This window comes from Pseudophryne corroboree, chromosome 4 (genome assembly GCF_028390025.1).
Source record: "Pseudophryne corroboree isolate aPseCor3 chromosome 4, aPseCor3.hap2, whole genome shotgun sequence".
NCBI classification, from domain to species: domain Eukaryota; kingdom Metazoa; phylum Chordata; class Amphibia; order Anura; family Myobatrachidae; genus Pseudophryne; species Pseudophryne corroboree.
In genome coordinates this window covers 597,595,731-597,613,566 of record NC_086447.1, presented here as the reverse complement: position 1 = coordinate 597,613,566, position 17,836 = coordinate 597,595,731, and the positions used below count along the sequence as shown (strand labels likewise).

At 44.8% G+C, this 17,836-nt stretch overlaps 1 protein-coding gene across 1 annotated transcript in view; it reads left to right on the top strand.

The window, feature by feature from the left end:
* RPS6KA2 (ribosomal protein S6 kinase A2) overlaps window positions 1-17,836 on the top strand; it is a 349,845-nt gene that overhangs the window by 126,819 nt on the left and 205,190 nt on the right. Inside the window, exons 9-11 of the mRNA XM_063917551.1 lie at window positions 2,732-2,802; window positions 3,315-3,403; window positions 5,231-5,295. Of these exons, the coding sequence (XP_063773621.1) occupies window positions 2,732-2,802; window positions 3,315-3,403; window positions 5,231-5,295 (225 nt within the window). The remainder of the gene's footprint in view (window positions 1-2,731; window positions 2,803-3,314; window positions 3,404-5,230; window positions 5,296-17,836) is intronic.

Below are 17,836 nucleotides of genomic sequence, written 5' to 3'. Positions count from 1 at the left end.
AGGCCTAAAATTGGGCGGGGATTTCAGGATTAGAAATCCCCCTTGTTTTTTGAATGCCAGGCAGTGTTGAGCTTCCTCAGGAGGCTCAGACACTGCCAAGCTCCTTTCTCCTGGCTCCCCCTGCCCCCGGCTGTGCACACTGCGCAGTGTGACGTGAAGTCAGAGGTCTCACTGCGCAGTTTGATACCAGCTGCCCACCCTGCCTGGACCACACCTCGCCACCCACAGCCTGCAGCAAGTGAACCTGCCAGCACTCTGAGGGTGGTGAGTAGTACTGTTGGCTGGGTGGGTCTGGGAAGGGGGGCACTGAAGATTTTAATTTTAAAATATTCAACCCAATCCAGGGTATCTTGGGAATTCTGGCATTGATCATTTTTCAATCCCGATACCCGGGATTGAAAAAAGGCCCAGGATTGGCCTCCCTAATCGTGATTAATGACTGATGGTAATTGTCGCAGTATCCAATTAGAGGCCGTTTTGATCAGCCATACGCAATCATACGAAAACACATGGGATCGGGGATAAGTCATTGCTAAAATATTTTACTTACTGTAATTGATAATGTCAATGCCCACCTTATTAATAATTTGACATATTGCACTGAAGTTGATGGATACTGCAGAGTACGGAGTGTAAAAATCCATCTCATTATCCATTACCTTACCTTCTCCCACACCTTCAGGGCCTGACAGAGTATTCCTTTTACAACTCATATACCAAACCCTTCATCCTCATTTGAGCTGTAGAGCCTACTAGTTTTGTTGTACAGTATGTCCATCCGGTAGCGAACATCAAATTGCTATTATACAGTATATTTAATACACAAGTAACATGAGTATATGTAAAATATCAATTATATTATATTTATTTATTTATACAGCACTTTTCTCCAATAGGACTCAAATTGCTTTATATAAACCATGAATATAATACAGAAATTTAGATTTGCAGAAAATATGACCTTATATTTGGTGTGAAGAGATGTTGTCACTTTAATTAGGAGAGCAGTAATATCACCCCTGTAAATTATAATTTATATGAAATGTTGAATATACAGTATAAACCTCTTTTTATAAAGTTAGGTTTAACACTACAAATTTTCCAGCATTAGTGTGACAATATATATGCACATGTATATGTGTGCAAGTCCATATATCTAAATCAATACACATATCAATGCTTGCTACTATTTATGATTACTTTTATTTTCGTGACACTGAGGCACATATCCAAATCCGGTCCAATCCTGGTAAATCTGGGACGCATAGCATTCCTACCCTAATCCTGACCCTAACACCTTTAAGCCCTAGCCGAAACTCAGCCCTAACCCCAAACTTAACATTAACTATAAGCCCTAACCCTAATATCCTAACCCAAACCCTTAAACTAACCCTAGTACCCTAACCCAGTCATTCCTAAACTGGGTGCCGAAGTACCCTGGGATGCCTCAGGGCACTTGCAATGGTACCCTAGGTTGGTGGTCCAGGACCATTTCAAGTTATTTATGGTCAATGTAATAGGCAAAACCAGTGCCTGTGGCTTCCCTCACCATGTCCCTCTCCCTGACCACATAACAGAAGCTATAGATGACACATAAACACAAGTTATTTAATTTAATATGTTTTTCTGAATTTCACAATAAGAAACTTTTTCCCAAGGGAAGAAAAAATTGATACTCTAGGTACCGTGATTCAAAACAGTTTGGGAACCACTGCCCAAACTCTAATACAGTACTTTAACCCTAAAGAGCAGACTGGATGGGCCATGTAGTTATTATTTGCCATCAAATTCTGTGCTTCTGTGTAGAGACCCACAATACTCCTTGCTTCTTTCTCTAACTGTGGCTTCATGCTTACCTCCATCCTTTCTCCTTACATAATGATACTGCTATCATATATAATACTGTCCTTATATATACAGTAGTCATGAGAATGATCAGGCTACTGCCTTCCACACGATCTGTAGACTAATCTTCTCTGGGCTGGTGGGAACAGTTCAAAGATGTTTGCTAGTTTAGTCCTTTAGTAAGCTGCATTTCCTGGGTAGTGACGGCTGAAGAGCTTCATTCTTCCTGTAAAAGTAATGTTTTAGGGTTTTACTTTTAACTCAGTGAGATTACTTTTATACCATCTACAGTAGTTGCAACAAATACAACATATAAAATAAATGCAATCACAATGTCCTATAATCACAATGTAAATTTAAAATAAGATGGACTTTAAAGTGACCGTTTTGCACTTTTCATCTTAAAGAATCAGGACTTGGGAAGGTGCCTACTGTATGTATTATTATTATTATTATTATTATTATTATTATTATTTATATGATGATTCCACAAAGTGTACATAGTATTTTATAGAAACTTTACAATAAATCACACATATAATATACAATATATTTACACAAACAGTAATGGAAGGGGGATCAAAGATTTCAAAACAGCTGAGTGACAGATAATAACAACAGCAGTCAATGGCCAGTGCTCAGGGAGGTAGGGGCAGAAAGACAGGATCAAAGTCACTGACCCTGTGTAGGAGTGCACTGGAGACAAGGATAGTGCAAGATGAGAACAAAGAGAGTGAAGGGCCCTGCCCGTTAGAGCTTACAGTCCATGTATGCACTGAGGGGAATTTTTCCGACTGTGCTACTACCTAGTTTTATGTTCATGTCTATATATGAAAGGTATAAATCATTTAATACATTGGTTGTTTTCACACTCTGCTTTACCTAGTTTGAAATGTTGACTGGAACCCTACCGTTTCAAGGAAAAGATAGAAAAGACACTATGTCACTTATTTTAAAGTAAGTAATAGAGTCCAGACTGCTAAATACAATTAATACAAATTTCAGTTTAAAGAAAGATGTTTACAAAAAATGTTTATGTTCCAGACATCACCTTTAAGTTTTACTACCCTTTATTGAAAATTGTCCAATGCAAATATTCCAAAGCTGCAAGGACATATTTTCTCCTATCCTGATATTACCTTGATGCTGGCAAATACAGGCTTCAAGGAATGGGCTTTTGCTATAAGAATCTGTTATCCATAATCTCACCAACATTCAAGTTGCACTGAAATTAACTACACCACTGTAACAAAATAGACGTGCAAATTTACTATTAAAAAATAAGTAACAGAAACCTATATATGCATGATTTCTATAGAATAATGTGTAACATATTCCTGCAATATATTTTTAGTTAGAAAAATAGAACTCTGATACTTGACTTCTTAATTCTGTAAGATCAAGCAATAAAATAATGTGTGTGTTTTAAATAATGTTTAAATGATGACTTTATGTACTAACATTTTCAGATCCAAACTTGGAATGCCTCAATTTCTAAGCTGTGAAGCCCAATGTCTTCTCCGTTCTCTTTTCAAGAGGAATCCCATTAACAGACTGGGTTTGTATATTTATGGCGGTAGTAAGCATATAGGGGCTGATACAAAGGTGAAGGTACTGTATTCCCATTTACGTAAATAACATTATAGTCAGGATACTTAGAATGACTAAGAATATTAGCACAATAAGTATAAACCCTAATCTACTACTAACATATCCTTAAGGTACATAAATCAGTAATCATACTCAGGGGAAGTATATGTTGGATCAGTTTCAATGTAGTGAGTTTAGATTTGTATATTCAATCAGTTTGAAGCTATAGTATATTTTGAAGTCATAGCATAACTGAAATACAAATAATACACCACAAAGTTCTTCTTATTAATTTCAGTTGACAATGTCTTAAGAGCACTTTGGGTGTATAAATTTGGGTGATTCGTACATATCATTGGATTATACTGTATTATATACACACTTGAGCATTCCTCCTGTGCACACTTTGCTAGCTTTGAGGCAGCACTCACTATGGAGCTGGAGCAGAGTGAGGCCTATGGAAGCCTGAGTGAAGTATAATACACTAGATCACTCTGCCCAGAAGAAAGGCTGAACACCTACTGTATGTGCACAGGCATATTAGCATAAATCTGATACTTATACCTGGAGAGATAGGGGATGGGGGAGGGAAGGGATGCTCTAATATAGTTTGAATACAGGGAGTGTGTGTTAGTGTAATTTTACACAGACTGGCAGAGAGATGGATGTATGCCCTTGCGGGTGCCCAAGGGCATGAGCAAATACATGATGATGAAAGCCGTCAGCAGTAGTGAACCACGTCATTGTCTGATTGTTCATTTACCATTGGCACTGATACTGTAGGTGCTTTAATTGTTGTACGTGCATATATTATGGGGTTTTTTTTTTTTGTTTTTTTTGTGTGTGTGTGTGTGTTTTCCCATACACGAGATGGAGAGTTGTATTTGATGTATTAGAGAGGTTTTATGCATTTTACCGAAGTCTAATAGTAAATGCATATTTCCCAAGCAAAATAAACGCCTAAAACATAAGTATGTATGTAAGGTATATCTAACGTAAACCTGTCACGTGTTCTATTGGTGCCGACCTGCGTGCATCAGGGGGTAGCTGTAACTTTGGATATGCCGCAATCACTGCATTTTTGTGTCTGCATTTTATGCCTATGATTTGGGATGGAATTGCAGCCAACTTGGTATCAGCCTCTATATGTTCTAAATAAGTGACTTCAAAAGTTGGGAAGTATGACTCTTCACAGGCGTAGATATGATAGTTAAAATTAGCTATTACATTGTTTGCTATCATTTTGTGAAACACATTCACCCAAAACCTAAAGGATAACTTCATCCAAAGCCAAACATAGATTTAGGAGGAATACAACAAACATTTACCATGGATGCGCTGTTTGCGTGGTCTGCCAGTTCCCAGGTGGCTGTAACAGTCCCACACCAATCTGTTCTCTCCTCTTGCAGCTCAGCCTGTTTCAAGAAGGCTGAATGGTTTTTGATTTCCCCTTCCCCATGAACTTCGTATTACCACTTGCATGAAAAATCCTACTTTGAATGTGTATGGGACCATACAGCCATTGGAAGCTGGCAGATTGGGCAAACTTTGCATCCAAGGTAAGTACTGTATAACATGGATTTATTTTTCATATTTCCTCCTTGAATTCCACCAAAAACTAATTTTTGAAGTAGCGATGTAATCAATTTGATCCTTACTGTATGTAAAGCAAAGTACAATACATTGGACTGATTTAAGTAAAACATATATAAAGCCCAGAATATTAGCCTTTTTAATAAGAGGATACTCAATCTATGCTTACTGTAATATGCACCATAATATATTTTTTCAACAGGCGCAGGACTTGATGGAGTTGAAGAAATAAAGCGCCATTCATTTTTTCTAACATTAGACTGGAATGTAAGTATACTTAGGCATTGTTTTCAGAAGCGGTTTACAGCTACACTGTAGCCCAGGGCGTAGCTGCCAGAGATGCAGGGAGTGCAGCTGCTATGGAGCCCAGAGCTGAGAGGGGCCCACCTTCATGTTATATACATTTTCACCATTGGGTGGTACATTTCAAGCTTTTGCCTTGGAGACTATAATATATCTTGTTACGCCAGTTTACATGCTCATTATAATGTGGTATATAATGAACTGGAAGGCATTATAATGTTACATAAGATGAACTGGGGCACTGTAATGTGGCACAATATGAAGTGGAGGCACTATAGTGTGGCATAATATGAACTGGAGGCACTGTAATGGGCATAATATCAACTGGGGACACTATATCTCATAATGAGAATTGGGGGTTCTGTGGTGCATAATGTGTACTGGCAGCCCTAAAATGAGACATAAAATAAACTTAGGTATTACTATGAGACATAAAATAACAATAACTAAGTCACTTCTATGATTTAGAAAATAAACAAGGGCACTATAGTGGGCCATAAAACTAACAACTGCTGTAGAGAGGTGTCTCTCTAGAACAGAGGTTCCCAAACACGAGCCTCAAGGCACCCCAATGGTCCATGTTTATAGGCTAACCATGCTTAGGCACAGGTGACTTAATTAGTACCTCAGTCAATTTGATTTAAACATCTGTGCGCAGCCATGGTTATCCTTAAAACTTGGACTGTTAGGGTGCCTTGAGGACCTTGTTTGGGAACCTCTGCTCTAGAGGCACTGGGGCAAGGGGCCCCTTCAAAATGTTGTTATGGGGTCCACAAATTTCTGGCTATGCACTTGACTGTAGCACAAAGTACCTCCAATCTGTCCATTTTCTCTCTCTTTTGAATTTGGAGCAACTAAAGCCACAGTATAAAAGAACACATCTGTACCACTCACTCTGCATGTAATGCCTCCTACAATTCCATCTCCACTTGAAGGGGCAGATATATTAAGCCTGGAGAAGTGATAAAGCAGTGATAAATGGAAGGTGATAACGCACCAACCAGCTCCTGTCATTTTTCAAACCCATAATGATTGACTGGTGCGTTATCACCTTCCACTTATCACTGCTTTATCTCTTCTCCAGGCTTAATACATCTGCCCCTAAAGGGGGGTACTCACGGAGCGATATTCTAAGCAATCTGACTAGATTGCTTAGAATTTAAGCAGGATCGCTCTGTGTGTACCCCCTACAGCGATAGGGATGCGCAGCCCCACGCATCGCTATCGCTGCTGCTAGATTGGGTGAAGTGAGCGCCCCCCCCCGTCTCCCCCCGCATGCTCAGCACAGATCGAGCTGTGCTGAGAGCCGGGAGAGATGTGTGCTGAGCGGTTCGCTCAGCACACATCTCTCCTGCATCGGCCCATCTATATGGGCCTTAAGTCTTGTGAATCCTATGTTTTACCACTGCCTTGTCATAAACAATTCCCTTTTCTACCCTATGTCTCATATCTGCATTGCCTTTGTTAACCTTGTATGAACTTGTTTTTATATGTGACCTGTATTTTGTATAAAATGTAACTGTGTTTGATGCTGCAGAGTTTTGTAGCTCTTTACAAATAATAAAAAATGATGATAATAAATGAAAAATGCCAGTGGCAGTACAAGCTGAAAAATAAGTATACAGCCAGTCTTGCACTTTGTTATCTTTGAAGGTCAAATGGTTCCTGCATGCATTCAACTTGGAAGATACAGATCAATTATACTTGTACAAGGGACATCAAACTGTAGGATAACATGCAGGCGTCTATTTACTAAGCCTTGGATGGAGATAAAGTAGACATAGATAAAGTACCAGCCAATCAGCTCCTAAAGGCCATGTCACAGGCTGTGTTTGAAAAAGGACAGTTATGAGTTGGTTGGTTGGTTGGTTGGTTGGTTGGTTGGTTGGTTGAGACTTTAACTCCGTCTTCAGCCACTGTATCTCTATTCAAGGCTTAGTAGGATGAGCGGATTCGGTTTTACTCGGTTTTACTCGGTTCTCAAAACCGAATCTTATTGGCTCACTGATGTCACATGTTTTGGATAGCCAATAAGATTCGGTTTTGAGAACCGAGTAAAACCGAGTAAAACCGAATCCGCTCATATTGGAAGACCCCGCAGTTTGTTGTGCTGGTTCCACACAGCTGCTACAGCAGTCGAGAACTGCAGACAGTGCAAAGACTTGCTAGAATACCTTTAGGAGCATGCATAGCATGAAGGGTTAATACTACTATTGAACTGTGGGCCTAATTCAAGGTTGAGTGCAAAAGCAAAATCCTCCTCTAATGGGCAAAACCATGTGCACTGCAAGGGGGGGGGGGGCAGATATAACATGTGCAGAGAGAGTTAGATTTGGATGGGGTGTGTTCAAACTGAAATCTAAATTGCAGTGTAAAAATAAAGCAGCCAGTATTTACCCTGCACAGAAAAAAAATAACCAACCCAAATCTAACTCTCTCTGCACATTACATCTGCTGCACCTGCAGTGCACATGAGGCCTAATTCAGACCTGATCGCTCGCTAGGGTTTTTTTGCAGTCCTGCGTTCGTAAAGTCACCTTCCATAGGGGAGTGTATTTTAGCTTTGCAAGTGTGCGAAAGCATGTGTAGCAGGGCTGTGCGAACAGATTTTGTGCAGTCTCTGAGTAGCCCAGGACTTACCCAGCCACTACGATCACTTCAGCCTGTCCGGGACCGGAATTGACATGAGGAACCCTCCCTTCAAACACATGGACCACTCCCAGAAAACGGTCAGTTGCCACCCACAAACGCCCTCTTCCTGTCAATCTCCTTGCGATCACCTGTGCGAATGGATTCTTTGCACAAACCCATGGCAGAGCAACAAACCGCTTTGTACCCGTGCGATGCGCCTGCACATTGCGGTGCATACACATGCGCAGTTCTGACCTGATCGCTGCGGTGCAAAAATCGAGCGATCAGGTCTGAAATAGGCCCATGGTTTTGCCCATTAGAAGAAGAATTTGCTTTTGCAGTAAATCTTGAATTAGACCCTATGTACTGCCAACTAATCAGGGCCGGCTCTAGGCACGTTCGACTAGAGCGGCCGCGCGGGGCGCCACCCTTAATGGGCGCCGCGCGCTGGCGCCGCCATAGTCTTACCTGGAGCCGGCCCTGTACACTGCAGGCAGCTCTCCCCGCCGTCCCCGGCCTTTCAAAACTGTGCGCTGCGCTGCGCTGCGCGGCGCCGGCGTCTGACGTCAGACGCCGCGCAGCGTGCACCAAGCGGCCGGGAACAGTCGGTGGCCCTCAGGCTCAACAGCAGCACGTCCCCTCCCAGCGTCGCCGCAGGTATGTTGGGATCGTCGGGGCCGGGCACTGGCACTGTGTGTGGGGGCACTGGCACTGTGTGGGGGCACTGGCACTGTGGGGGCACTGGCACTATGTGGGGGCATTGGCACTGTGTGGGGGCATATCTGCACTGTGGGGGCACTGGCACTGTGTGGGGGCATATCTGCACTGTGGGGGCACTGGCACAGTGTGGGGGCATATCTGTCGCTGTGGGGTCATATCTGCACTGTGGGGGCATTTATGAATCTTGCACTGTGGGGGCATTGGCACTATGTGGGGGCATTGGCACTGTGTGGGGGCATATCTGCACTGTGGGGGCACTGGCACTGTGTGGGGGCATATCTGCACTGTGGGGGCACTGGCACAGTGTGGGGGCATATCTGTCGCTGTGGGGTCATATCTGCACTGTGGGGGCATTTATGAATCTTGCACTGTGGGGGCATTTATGTATCTGGCACTGTGGGGGCATTTATCTGGCACTGTGGGGGGCATTCATTTATCTGGCACTGCGGGGGGGGGCATTTATCTGTGCACTGTGAGGGGGCATTAATGTATCTGGCACTGTGGGGGCATTTCTGGCACTGTGGGGGCATATCTGCGCTGTGGGGGCATTTATGTATCTGCACTGTGGGGGCATGTATGTATCTGGCACTGTGGGGGCATGTATGTATCTGGCACTGTGGGGGCATGTATGTATCTGGCACTGTGGGGGTATTTATGTATCTGGCACTGTGGGGGTATATCTGCACTGTGGGGGCACTTATTTATCTGGCACTGTGGGGGGCATTTATTTATCTGGCACTGTGGGGGCATATCTGGCACTGGGGCATATCTGGCACTGGGGCATATCTGGCACTGTGGGGGCATATCTGGCACTGTGGGGGCATATCTGGCACTGGGGGCATTAATGTATCTGACACTGTGGGGGGCAATAATGCATCTGGCACTGGGGGCATTTATGCATCTGGCAATGTGTGGGCATTTATGTATCTGGCACTGGGGGCATTTATGTATCTGGCCCTGTGGGGGCATATCTGGCACTGTGGGGGCAATTTTATATATGGCACTGTGGGGACATATCTGGCACTGTGTGGGCATTTTTATATCTGGCACTGTGTGGGCACTTATGTATCTGGCACTCTGTGGCCATTTATGTAGCTGGCACTGCTGGGGGGGGCATGTCGCGTGTAGCTGGCACTGCTGGGGAGCATGTCGCGTGTAGCTGGCACTGCTGGGGGGCATGTCGCGTGTAGCTGGCACTGCTGGGGGGCATGTCGCGTGTAGCTGGCACTGCTGGGGGGCATGTCGCGTGTAGCTGGCACTGCTGGGGGGCATGTCGCGTGTAGCTGGCACTGCTGGGGGGCTTGTCGCGTGTAGCTGGCACTGCTGGGGGGCTTGTCGCGTGTAGCTGGCACTGCTGGGGGGCGTGTCATGTAGTGTTCCCGCTAGGCGTCTGTGGCTAGGCAATGTGTCTCAGTGCTGTGCCTGGCGCAAAGTGTATAGGAGGTTCTACCTGGTGCAGTGTGTATTAGCTGCACTACTGTGTGGTGTAATGCAAATTGCCACTATTATGTGGCCACGTACCTTCCCCACGAAGTAACTCCCCTTAATTTTTGCTGCGCGCCTTCGGCGCGCACTGTCCATTCTTTGACATATAGGTATGGGAACAACAAGCAGTATGTACATCATTTTGCCCTCCTAACTTAAAAATGTGCCCTCCCTGTGATCAGCACCATGCCCTAAAAAGTGAACACTATCATGTGTAGCTGGCACTGCTGCGGGGCATGTCATGTGTAGCTGGCACTGCTGCGGGGCATGTCATGTGTAGCTGGCACTGCTGCGGGGCATGTCGTGTATCTGGCACTATACTGGAGACATTGTGTGTAAGGAACACTACTGTGGCTATGTGTAAGGCTGCTAATTGTGTGAAAATATGTTTATAGTTTGATGATATGAAGTTATGAGGCCACGCCCACTTTTCCAGAGGCCACACCCACTTTTCCGGGAGTGCGCGCGCCTTCGGCGCGCGCATGGGGGGGTGGGGGCGCTTTTACATTTTCTCGCTCAGGGTGCGAGTAGGCCTGGAGCCGGCCCTGCAACTAATGCATACTTGCCAACTCTCCCTGATTGTCAGGGACACTCCCTGAAATAGTAGCAATCTCCCTGACTCACTAAAGCACCTAGCAGTCTCCCTGATTGCACCTTACCCCTATTATATAGCTGTTATATGTTTTGTGGGGAAAAATAAATCAGATATCTATACAATGAAGTAGGATCATCAGTGCCACTTCCTTGCATTGGTTGTAAGGCACAATGATCCCTATAGCTACATACAGGGCCGGCTCTACCATTAGGCAGCTTTAGGCAGCTGCCTAGGGGCGCTGGCCTTTGGGGGGCACCATTGAATTAATCTAGCAAATATCTGAAGGATGTCTCTGTATGCAGCCTCCTCCTTTTACTCTGCGCTGGCTGCTGCTGCAGGTCTAATCATGTGTATAATGATGCAATTCACCCCAGTCCACCTGTATCTCCCCACTGAAAGGTGGTTTTGGGGATTGCAGGTTAGGGGGTGCTAGGCTGAAGCTTTGACTGGGGTGCATAGAGACCTTGCACCAGCCCTGGCTACATACATTTTTAAATAAGGTTTCTTATGGCCACTTATATAGAATCACTTATAAAATACAATGGCCCTCATTCCGAGTCGTTCGCTCGGTATTTTTCATCGCATCGCAATGAAAATCCGCTTAGTACGCATGCGCAATATTCGCACTGCGACTGCGCCAAGTAATTTAACAATGAAGATAGTATTTTTACTCACGGCTTTTTCATCGCTCCGGCGATCGTAATGTGATTGACAGGAAATGGGTGTTACTGGGCGGAAACACGGCATTTTATGGGCGTGTGGATGAAAACGCTACCGTTTCCGGAAAAAACGCAGGAGTGGCTGGAGAAACGGGGGAGTGTCTGAGCGAACGCTGGGTGTGTTTGTGACGTCAAACCAGGAACGACAAGCACTGAACTGATCGCACAGGCAGAGTAAGGTTGAAGTTACTCAGAAACTGCAAAGTAGTTTGTAATCGCAATATTGCGATTACATCGGTCGCAATTTTAAGAAGCTAAGATACACTCCCAGTAGGCGTAGGCTTAGCGTGTGTAACTCTGCTAAATTCGCCTTGCGACCGATCAACTCGGAATGAGGGCCAATATACGAGCAAGCCCTGAAATGTTTCAGTGTCTTTTCATCAACAATCACATCTTACTAACTGCTTTGTTGCTCATTTACATTTGGGTGCAAAACACTTTTATAACACATCTCTCAGGTAGCAATCAATGTCCGCGATTCTTTGTTGGTGACATTGCAAATGGTATTGAAGGGAAAGTATGCCTTTTTGCAGATGATACAAAGATATGCAACAGGGTAGACTAACCGGGAGGTGTAAAACAAATGATTGATCACCTAGGTAGGCTTGAGAAAAGGTCAAGAACATTGGCAACTACAGTTTAATGCAAAAAAATGCAAAATCATGCACTTGGGTCTCAAAAACCCAAAGGCTAAATATAATATCAAGGGTACTATAATGGAAACTACTGAGGAGGAAAGGGATTTCGGAGTCACTATTTCAAGTGACTTAAAGGCAGGAAAGCAATGCAACAAAGCAATGAGAAAGGCAAGTCAAATGCTTGGTTTCATAGGGAGAGGAATCAGTAGCAGGAAAAAAGAGTGATAATGACACTGTATAGGTCATTGGTACGACCCCATCTGGAATACTGTGTCCAGTTCTGGAGACCATATCTCCAGATGGATATAAATAAATTAGAGAGTGTACAAAGAAGGGCAACTAAAATGGTGCATGGCCTAAATCACAAAACTTACCCGGAAAAGCTAGAAGATCTTAACATGTATAGTTTGGAGGAGAGAAGGGAAAGGGGGGACATGATACAACCTTTCAAATAAACCAAGGGTCTTAACAAAGTTCAGGAGGGAAACATTCTTCAAAGGAAGAGAAGTATTAGAACTCGAGGACATACACTGAGACTGGAGGCGGGGGAGGTTCAGGGGAAATTTAAGGAAAAATTACTTTACAGAAAGGAATAGCCTCCCATCAGAGGTGGTAGAGGCTAAGACTGTAGAGCAATTTAAACATGCTTGGGATAGGCATATGAATATCCTTACAAAGAATTAAGGTTCAAAAATGGTTGAGATTACCTAAAGGATAAAAAAAGGGGCAGACTAGATGGGCCAAATGGTTCTTATCTGCCGTCAAATTCTATGTTTATAGGTGTTACTTTCACAATCTCCCTGAAATGCTTTTTCAAAAGTAGGCAAGTATGATGTAATGTGGGGAATTGTTTTCTACAGCAAAAGCACAGATGCCAAATAGGATTTTGCTGTGGGTATACAAACTATGGCAGCAAAATCTCTAGGAAAAAAAGAAACTGATGTGACTAAATCACACCATATTAGAAGCAATAAGGAGAAAGATTTGCGTTGGTGAAACTAGAATGAGAAATTAAGAAAATACAGAGAAATTACAACGATCTGTGAATGAGGATTTAGTATGGCAAAGATAATATAATATAATATAGAGACGTGGGGGTAAATTTACTAAGGTGGAAGTTTTCTTTAAAACTGGTGATGTTGTCCATGGCAACCAATCAGTTTCTACTTAACATTTATCTAGCTGCATCTAGCAGATAATAGATATTATCTGCTTGGTTGCCATTGGCAACATCACCAGTTCAAAAAAAACTCCCACCTTAGTAAATTTACCCCGTGGTGTGCAAAAGGGTGCAGACTGGAACGGTTTAAATTGCAGAACCCAACTGTGTGCCAGCTGTGACTTATTCACTGCTTTTTTTTCATGAAGCAGAGAATAAAGGTCCGTATTCACGGGCAGATCTAGGGAGAGATGTGTGCTGAGCGAACCGTGTGGGCCCCCCTGGACCATGTGCACTGTGCACTTTGCACCCATTATAGATAAGCCCATGACAACTACAAATAAAAAAGATACAGTAGTAAGCATGAATCAGAATTGCACAATAAGTGTATTCGGAAATACTGTATGAATATCCATGCGTATTCTGAATTGGCTGCATCTATGTGACCACATCTATGCATCTACTTGTAAAAATAGCTATCATCGTCGTCGTCATCATCATCAGTAGCAAACATTGCACAAGCCTTATCATTGGGGCAAGTTCGAGGGACTCAAAAATGTAAAAACTCAATATAGTGTATTTCCGTCCACATAGACATTTTATCTAAAGCCCTTATGTCCCATTGGAAGTACCCTTATACAGAAAATAAAATTTGTAATTAATAATATGCCTTTACATTCTATGAACACAGCATTCTTCTCTAATAAACAGCTTTACAGACATATAGGAGGTTATTCAGAGTTGTTAACAATCCAAAAAAGTTAGCTATTAGGCAAAACCATGGGGGTCATTCAGACCTGATCGCTCGCTAGCTATTTTCTGCAGTGCTGCAATCAGATAGTCGCCGCCTATAGGGGAGTGTATGTTTGCTTAGCAAGTGTGCGATCGCATGTGCACCCGAGCACTACAAAAAAGTTTTGTGCAGTTTCTGAGTAGCTCACAACTTACTCAGCTGCTACGATCACTTCAGCCTGTTCTGGCCCGGAATTGACGTCAGACACCCGCCCTGGAAATACTTGGACACGCCTGCGTTTTTCCAAACACTCCCAGAAAACGGTCACTTGATACCCACAAATGCCTTTTTCCTGTGCCTTTTTCTTGCGATCGGCTGTGCGAATGGATTCTTCGTTAAATCCATTGCTCAGCAACGATCCGCTTTGCACCCGTATGACGCGCCTGCGCATTGCGGTGCATGCGCAGTTCAGACCTGATCGCAGAGCAGCGAAAAAAGCTAGCGTGCGATCGGGTCTGAATGACCCCTCATATGCACTGCAGATGGGGCAGATGTAACATGTGCAGAGAGAGTTAGATTTGGGTGGTTTATATTGTTTCTGTGCAGGGTAAATACTGGCTGCTTTATTTTTACACTGCAATTTAGATTTCAGTTTGAACACACCCCACCCAAATCTAACTCTCTCTGCACATGTTATATCTGACCTACTGTACCTGCAGTGCAAAATGGTTTTGCTAACTTATTTGGTGTGCTAACAACTCTGATTAACCCCCAAATTGCGATAAAATAGAAACACATCATTGATCAATGCCATGTCAATAAAATCCCTGTGAAAATAAGAAAGGTTTAAATTACACAGAAAGAAAAATCAGTGTGTTTATAGTGCTAGCTGAAAGTCGCACTGAACAATTAAATTTCTTTACCATAATCGTGCATGATTATTTTACTGTACATATACAAAAGACATATGTGTGCATGAAGCATTAGTTATAAATGCGAAAATGGCAGTATACTACTCATACACACTGCTGCTGTTGAGACATGGGGGGTCATTCCGACCCGATCGCTCGCTACAGTTTGTCGCAGTGCAGCGATCGGGTCGGATCCGCTCATGCGCCGTCGTCGCTGCCTAGCGATCGCCTCTGAGACAGAGGCGGTCGCTGGGTGGGAGGGGGCTGAACGGCGGCGTTAAGCCGCCATTTAGGAGGCGCGATCCAGCCAATGCAGGCGTGGCCAGACCGTTGGGGGGGTGGGCCACAGCGGCGGCGTGACAGCGACAAACAACTCCCGGCCAGCCACAGGAGCTGCGCTGGCCGGGAGTTACTCCTGAAATACAAAAGCATTGCCGCTGTGCGATGCTTTTGTATTTGTGTGAGGAGGGGGGGGGCATTGACATGCGGGGCGGACTAGCCCTGTCCTGTGCGTCCCCCCGCATGTCAGGGAAGATGATCGCAGCTGTGCTAAATTTAGCACAGCTACGATCAACTCGGAATGACCCCCATGGTAACAAAGATTGCGTATTTCCGTACATATGCAGAGCCATGTACATCCCATGCATACTCCTCTGTATTAGCAGGATATGCAGAAGTCATTATTATCATCAAAGTGTGTTTGCATCTGCCCTATAGCAATTGCGAAAGATACACCTTCATACCTCCCAATTGTCCCCATTTTTGTCACTCACTGCAGTGCTCATCAGGGCCGAAACTAGGATCTTTCGTCACCTGGGGCAAGGCAGTAATTTGGCACCCGCCCCCATAAACAGTAAACACCCCCCTCAACAACAACAAAATCAGACAAGTCCTGTCAGCCTAAATTAATTAATTATCAAAAATGTTGAAAAAAGGGGATACTGTTGGACAATATTCCCCTATGTGCCTCAAATGCCCTATACGTCACATGCACCTCCAGCAGCGTGTTCAACTACATGCTCCTCTGTGTCCCCCCATACATTGCACTATATTACTGCACTGTGGGGGTCATTCTGAGTTGTTCGCTCGCTAGCAGTTTTTAGCAGCCGTGCAAACGCATTGTCGCCGCCCACCGGGGAGTGTATTTTCGCTTTGCAGAAGTGCGAACGCCTGTGCAGCAGAGCACCTGCAAAATCATTTTGTGCAAAACAAGACCAGCCCTGTAGTTACTCTCCGTGTGCGTTGATTCTAATGATGGAGGGACGGCTTTTGACGTTTCACAACCCGCCCAGCATTCGCCCAGCCACGCCTGCGTTTTCCCCGACACGCCTGTGTTTTTCTAAGCACTCCCTGAAAACGGTCGGTTGACACCCAGAAACGCCCACTTCATGTCAATCTTCCTGCGTTCAGCCGTGCGACTGAAAGCTTCGCTAGAACCTGTGCAAAACCACAAAGGACTTTTTAGCCGTACATCGCGCGCGCGCATTGCGGTGCATACTCATGCGCAGATTAACAGTTTTTTTTCACTGATCGCTGCGCTGCGAACAACGGCAGCTTGCGGTCAACTCGGAATGACCCCCCTGTATCATAACACTTCACCACTGCACTACATTCCCCCTATCCACTGCACTACTATGCTACATCCCCTACATGCTGAACTACATCACTATACTACATGCCCCTATACACTGCACTACATACCCTATATGCTACACTACATCAGTGCACTACATGCCCCTATATACTGCAATACATTACCACACTACATACTCTATAAGGTACACTACATCACTACACTACATCCCCTTATATGCTACACCACATCAGTGCACTACATGCCCCTATATACTGCAATACATTACTACCAGTGCCGTTTCTAGCGGCGGGCGAGCCGTGCAACTGCACGGGGCGCCCGCCGCGGCTCTTCTTAAGCACTTTGAATCCCCCCTCTCCTCTCCTCCCGAGTGCCCAACTCGGGGGGGGGGGGTTTCGCGGAATGACGTATTTGCATCGTGATGTCACGACGCAATTGCGTCATTCCGCGAAACCCCGCCCCCCCGAGCTGGGCACTCGGGAGGAGGGAGAAGGGGGAGCCAAGCCGGCCGGCGGCGCGCAGACGAGGGAGAGGCGGCTGAAGAGCGGGAAGAACCGCTTTAAATGTAAGTCAGTCTCTCTCCCTCCCTCCCCCCCACCACCACCTGCCGCACTGTGTAAAATGGGGACACCTGTCTGCCGGAATGTGTAAAATGGGGACGCAGTCTGCCGGAATGTGTAAAATGGGGACTCTTGCCTGTCTTAATGTGTAAAATGGGGACACCTGTCTGCCGGAATGTGTAAAATGGGGACACCTGTCTGCTGGAATGTGTAAAATGGGGACACTTGCCTGCCGTAACATGTAAAATGGGGACTCTTGCCTGCCGGAACGTGTAAAATGGGGACGAAATCTGTCGTAATGTGTAAAATGGGGACTCTTTCCTTGCGTATTGTGTAAAATGGGGACACCTGTCTGCCGTAGTGTGTAAAATGGGGGCACTTGCCTGCCGTACTGTGTAAAATGGGGACACCTGTCTGCCGTAATGTGTAAAATGGGGACACTTGCCTGCCGTAATGTGTAAAATGGGGACACCTGTCTGCCGCAATGTGTAAAATGGGCGCACGTGCCTGCCACAATGTGTAAAATGGGGACACTTGCCTGTTGTACTGTGTAAAATGGGGGCACGTGCCTGCCGCAATGTGTAAAATAGGGACACTTGCCTGCCGTATTGTGTAAAATGGGGACACTTGCCTGCCGTACTGTGTAAAATGGGGGCACGTGCCTGCCGCAATGTGTAAAATGGGGACACTTTCCTGCCGCAATGTGTAAAATGGGGGCATGTGCCTGCCGCAATGGGTAAAATGGGGACACTTGCCTGCC